General features: G+C 43.0%; 1 protein-coding gene across 1 annotated transcript; it reads left to right on the top strand.

Moving 5' to 3' along the window:
- Window positions 1-751: 751 nt before the first annotated feature.
- Window positions 752-4,557, top strand: LOC310772025 (uncharacterized protein; the record flags this gene model as incomplete). The annotated part of the gene is made up of 3 exons (XM_083664498.1): window positions 752-934; window positions 2,663-2,841; window positions 4,062-4,557. The coding sequence occupies 3 exons, from the start codon at window positions 752-754 to the stop codon at window positions 4,555-4,557; spliced, it is 858 nt and encodes a 285-aa protein (XP_083520624.1).
- Between the last annotated feature and the right edge of the window lie 805 nt (window positions 4,558-5,362).

Below are 5,362 nucleotides of genomic sequence, written 5' to 3'. Positions count from 1 at the left end.
TACACTTTCTAACAGTCTCAAAACTAAAGAAATATTAGGGAGGAATTCTTTCAAAAAAGAAAAGAAAAGCTTTGAATTGTGAAGTCTGACAGAAAGCGAGAAATTACGCCTCTCATTCTGGGGGAAAAGAAAGAATGAGAAAGAATTAAATATATCACTTCCTGCCACAACGAAAGAGACAACCAGTGGATCCCATGGGACCCTCTTTCGGAGAAAAAAAAAATCAGATGCAGATTACTTTATAGTATTAAATTGACATAAAATGTGAATTTGTCTTTGGCACTGGCATAAAAGACAAGATATAATCTTAAAGTGACGAGTGGCAATGGCAGTGATAAAAGTGGGTTGAACTTCCTCTGTAAGTCCATTACATCAAGGCATATTACACCCTAGCAGTACTTACAATAAATACATAATCTACATTAAAACGGGCGGTGGAGTTTGTGCGTGCGCACACACACACGTGTGTGACAGTGGGTGTTAGGGGGGTTAGGGGGCAGGCGAGTTCCGTTGGGCCTTTTTAAACAGGTTTATTGAGGATGGTCACAGCTTCTTCCTGGCCATTTCAACTTTCAGTCTGCGGCCCTGATGGCAGGAACTGAACTGCTGAGTGGAACACATGGGTGGGGTAATCGGGTAATCTGGATGCATGGGAAACTTCTGTTTCCCGTTGGTGGTAGAAATCACACCCTATGAAACCCTCTCACTTTATCCCATCTGCATTCCCCAACAACAGATCTCACTCTGAAGAATGGAAGCTTTGAACAACACCACCACCTTAGAGTACAACACCAACGGTTATTACAACTACTCCGACGACTATGACGATGTCTACCACAAACGCATAGCAACCGCTCGAAGTGTGATGACATCTATCATCACCGTCATCGGCCTTCCTTTGACCTTGCTGGCCTTCTGTGCTCTGTATCCCCTGGTGTGTGAATTACGATCAATTTGTCTGTCTGTCTGTCTGTCTGTCTGTCTGTCTGTCTGTCTGTCTGTCTGTCTGTCTGTCTGTCTTTGTGAACTTCAGTTGTATATTGATATGTATAGGCAAGTTCTGTCAAGTTCTGCTTAATGTTTCATCCTAGCCTTGATTCAGGTATTTAATTTATTTGTGCCTTTGTTCAACCATTATTTCATCAAGTGATCATCACTGTAGTGATACCTGTGTCATTGAATTTGCACTTGAAAAGTAAAGACACAGGTATCTTGTGGTTCAATTCATAATTTTATTGCTGTTATTATAAGAGAAGAAACACAACACATATGTTTTACTATATGTGCTAATCCTTTCTTTTAATTCATTTATTCAAACGGGTGCAGTGCCTGTTCACCCTGCTGCTCCACAGAATGCTCTTTGCCCCACCTGCAAGGAAAAACCCCTTTAACGGGGAAGAAACCTCGAGCAGACCTGGCTCTAGGTGTGTGTGCATCTGCCTTGACCGGTTGGGTTGAGAGAGAGGAAGAAAGAAAGAAAGAAAGAAGAAAGAAAGAAAGAAAGACCGGGGTGCACAGTAAAAAAAAAAAAAAAAAACTCTCGTAACGGGACAAGCCCCGTATTTTATTGTCACACGAACACCACAACACATGCATGCAGCCACAACACACTCATGCTGACGGTGCCCGGTGAAAAGTGTCCTCTGCATTTAACCCATCCAGGCATGTCCTTTCCTCCGGGGGGCAGGCCAGGAGCAGTGGTCGCTTTCTCGTACAGCGCCCGGGGACCAGCTTCGGGTGTTGTCGTCACTGGTCAGATGACGATGACGATCTGATCTTCTGCATGTTTTTTTTAGTGGGGGGGTTATATACGGAGGAACCCCCTGGGGGAGCACGGGGAGAACATGCAAACTCCACACAGAGAGAAAGGCCCTTACGACGAGATACCCCACCTGGGCAGTAGGCACTGAAGATATGGGGGGGAACACAACCACAGCGCCCAGAGTGTCCCAGGTGAGAAACGAACTCAGGACCTTCTGACTGTGAGGCGACAGCTCTACCACTGAGCCACCGTGCCCCTTAGCGTGCCCCAGTAGCAGCACTAACAACAAACGACTATAGAGCTCAACAGGCACGTGACTTTTTGTGACGTAATTTGCCCCGGAAGTAAGTTCCGTGTCTATTTTCTCCATAGACATTTCGGTAAATTCAAATATAACGAGTTTTAAGGCTCGAACCAAGCCAAAAGGTCTTCCAGAGAATCTTCAGTGACCATAAAACATTCGGTTTAAGCGAGAACAAAAAATAACAACGGGAAGGAAAAAATCGATGCGGTCCCCCCCTTCCTAAGATGGTTTTAACTTTACAACAAAAACATTCTAAATTGAACACAGAAACATTACATTAATCCAGCTTCCCACCGCAGACACGACCAATTGTGCCTGTATGGATGCCCAACCAAACCGGAAGTACCGCTGCCGGGAATTGAACCCAGGTCTCAGCGGTGGTGGCTTTAGCTCTAGACTACCCAGATGCCCCACTTTCTTTTCTTTTCTTTTTTTGGATGATTTATTTATTTATGTATTTATTTATTTATTTATTTATTTATTTATTTATTTATTTATTTATTTATTTATTTATTTATTTATTATTATTATGTATTATATATTATTTATTTATTATTTTATCATTTATTTATTTATTTATTTCACTGTTCCTATAGGTGCGAGATGGCCAAGTTGCTCCGATCTTAATCTACGTCATCAACCTCCTCATCTCCAATCTCATCCAGATGTGCTGCATGGTCATCCTGGAGGCAACAACATCAGACTACATCTTGTACATCTACTACTTTGGATTGATGGTCAGCGTGGGCTTCATGGTGTGTGTAGCCCTGGAAAGGTACTAACCATCTGTGTGGGTGTGTGTGGGTGTGTGTGTGTGTGTGTGTGTGTGTGTGTGTGCATGTGTGTGTGCGTGTGCATGCGTGTGTGTGTGTGTGTGTGTGTGTGTGTGTGTGTGTGCGCGCATGCGTGCATGCATGCGTGCGCGTGCATGTGTTTCTGATGCATCTATATATCTGCTGAACAAAAATGTAAATGCAACACTTTTGTTTTTGCTTCAATTTTTCATGAATTGAAATAAAAGACCCAATACTTTTTCTATGCACACAAAGGGCTTATTTATCTCAAATTTGGTTGACAAATTTGTTTGAATCCGTGTTAGTGAGCACTTCTCTTGACAGGTGTGGCACATCCAGATGCTGATTATATAGCATGATTATTGCAGACACCTGTGTGCCTCGGGCTGGTCACAATAAAAGACCACTCTAAAATGACATGGGAAGTTGTAGACACCATAATATCGTGAACTCAGAGCTTTCAGAAAATGTCCATTTCCGAAGCCGTGACCGCGTTCATATTATGGATTTTCGTGAACACGGTAAACATGACCCCATTGAAGGTAGCATTATTGTGACCAGCTCATGGCACACCTGTGCAATAATCATGATGTTTAATCAGCATGATGACATGCCACTCCTGGCAGGTGGATGAAGGCCGGGTGCCACTTGGTGTTGAGAAGTGATCAGATGAAAATGTACACAACTTCCCATGTGGTAACCACATCGTAACCATGTCATAACTACAAGCTCCCCAGTTCCATTTGAAGGCAGCATAACACATGAGAGATGGCTTATGGTAGTGACATGAACATTCAATTTATGGACAACAGCTCTGGTGGACATTCCTGCAGTCAGCATGCCAATTCCATGCTCCCTCACAACTTGTGACATCAGTGGCATTGTGTTGTGTGATCAAACTACACATTTTAGAGTGTCTTTTTAATGTGACAAGCCCAAGACACATCTGTGCAATAATCATGCTGTTTAATCAGCATCTGGATATGCCACACCTGTCAGGTGGATGGAGTATTTTGGCAAAGGAGACGTGTCATGCTCATGAACACGGATAAACAAATCTATGAACAAAATATGAGAGAAATAAACCTTTTGTGCACATAGAAAAATAACTTCTATTCCAACTCATGAAAAATGGGAGCAAAAACAAGTGTTGCATTCATATTTTTGTACAGTATATATAGCTATCTATCTTGTTTTACAGGTATTTGGGCATCGCCTGTCCACTGTGGTACCGTAGACGTGGACGAAACATCAAGGTCTCTCTGGTGGTCTCCTTCATCGTCTGGGCCTTCTCTATCGCCCACTTAATTCCCATGTATTTTATTGACACCTCGTTACTATTAACCCTCTTTGCCAGCTCCCTCCTCCTTCCCTTCCCTCTGCTCATCTTCTTCCTGGTTGGGACCCTCAAAGCTCTGTCTGCTTCCTCTGTCCCCCTTGAGGAAAAACGGCGATTCGTGGGAGTCTTGGTTCTGGTGCTCCTAAACTACACACTGTTATTCCTGCCCACGATCATTGCATTCCTGGTGGAAGGAAGTTCAAAAATTGAAATTTCTCCTAGCCTGTCTCTTAGCTTTGTCCAGTTCAGTCCTCTGGTGGACTTGGTTCTGTATGTTTTCATGAGGAGAGGAGCCGTAGACAAGCTACTCGCCCGCTTGTGTTGGTGCAGGATGACCAGGGATCAAGTGAACAGATAGAGCAACACAGACAACACCGCCAAAACAAGGGCCAGCTCCATATAGGAAGGGGGTCAAGGGGGGGGAGGAGTTGAAGAGATGGGAGGAGCTTTTTACCACCTAGAGCAATTTGCAATACCACAGCGCCTGTGGTGGTCATAAGGAGGCATTTTCGGGTGAGTCAGTCACTCAGTCCGGAACACTTACAGATGTGTCCGCATTGGCACACATTCCCGTGAATTGGTACAGATACATCAAATTTGGCCTAATGACAGATATTGGCATCCATTACTAGCTCCAGAAATATTTCCCCAATCTGCCTGATAGGTGCTATAGTTAAAGGTTATTACCATTCAGAATTTGAAAGGCCATACCTAGGCCATACCTAGGCCTAAGTCCGATTTTCATGAAACTTTTTTTTACACATGTTCGGCTGACCTTGCTCTACAAATGACCCTTAAGGACCCTCAAGGTCCTTTTGGATTTTTTGAAAAACAAATTTTGAACATCCCCTCCTACACACCGTTTGACCGATCACCAAAAATGTTCATGTAGCATCGACAGACATATCTCATTTAAAAAAAAAGAAAAAAGGTTGTTGATATCTATACTGTCGTTTTGAAGATATCCATCTTTACATTTGTGAGAGGGTGTGGGTGACCTGTCAGCTAAATTGTCATAACTTGATGACCGATTATCCAATGATCACAAAACTTTGTGTAAATGTTCAGATATCATCAATGATGACCATGTCTGCATAGCTGGTTTATGATTGAACAGTAGGGGGCACTAAAAATGCAAAAAAATAAAAAAAAATAAGTATGAT

The sequence above is a fragment of the Poromitra crassiceps genome (assembly GCF_964638095.1).
Source record: "Poromitra crassiceps genome assembly, contig: HAP1_SCAFFOLD_1756, whole genome shotgun sequence".
NCBI lineage: Eukaryota > Metazoa > Chordata > Actinopteri > Beryciformes > Melamphaidae > Poromitra > Poromitra crassiceps.
The sequence above is the reverse complement of the archived record's forward strand: the minus strand, read 5'-3'. Positions and strand labels throughout refer to the sequence as shown.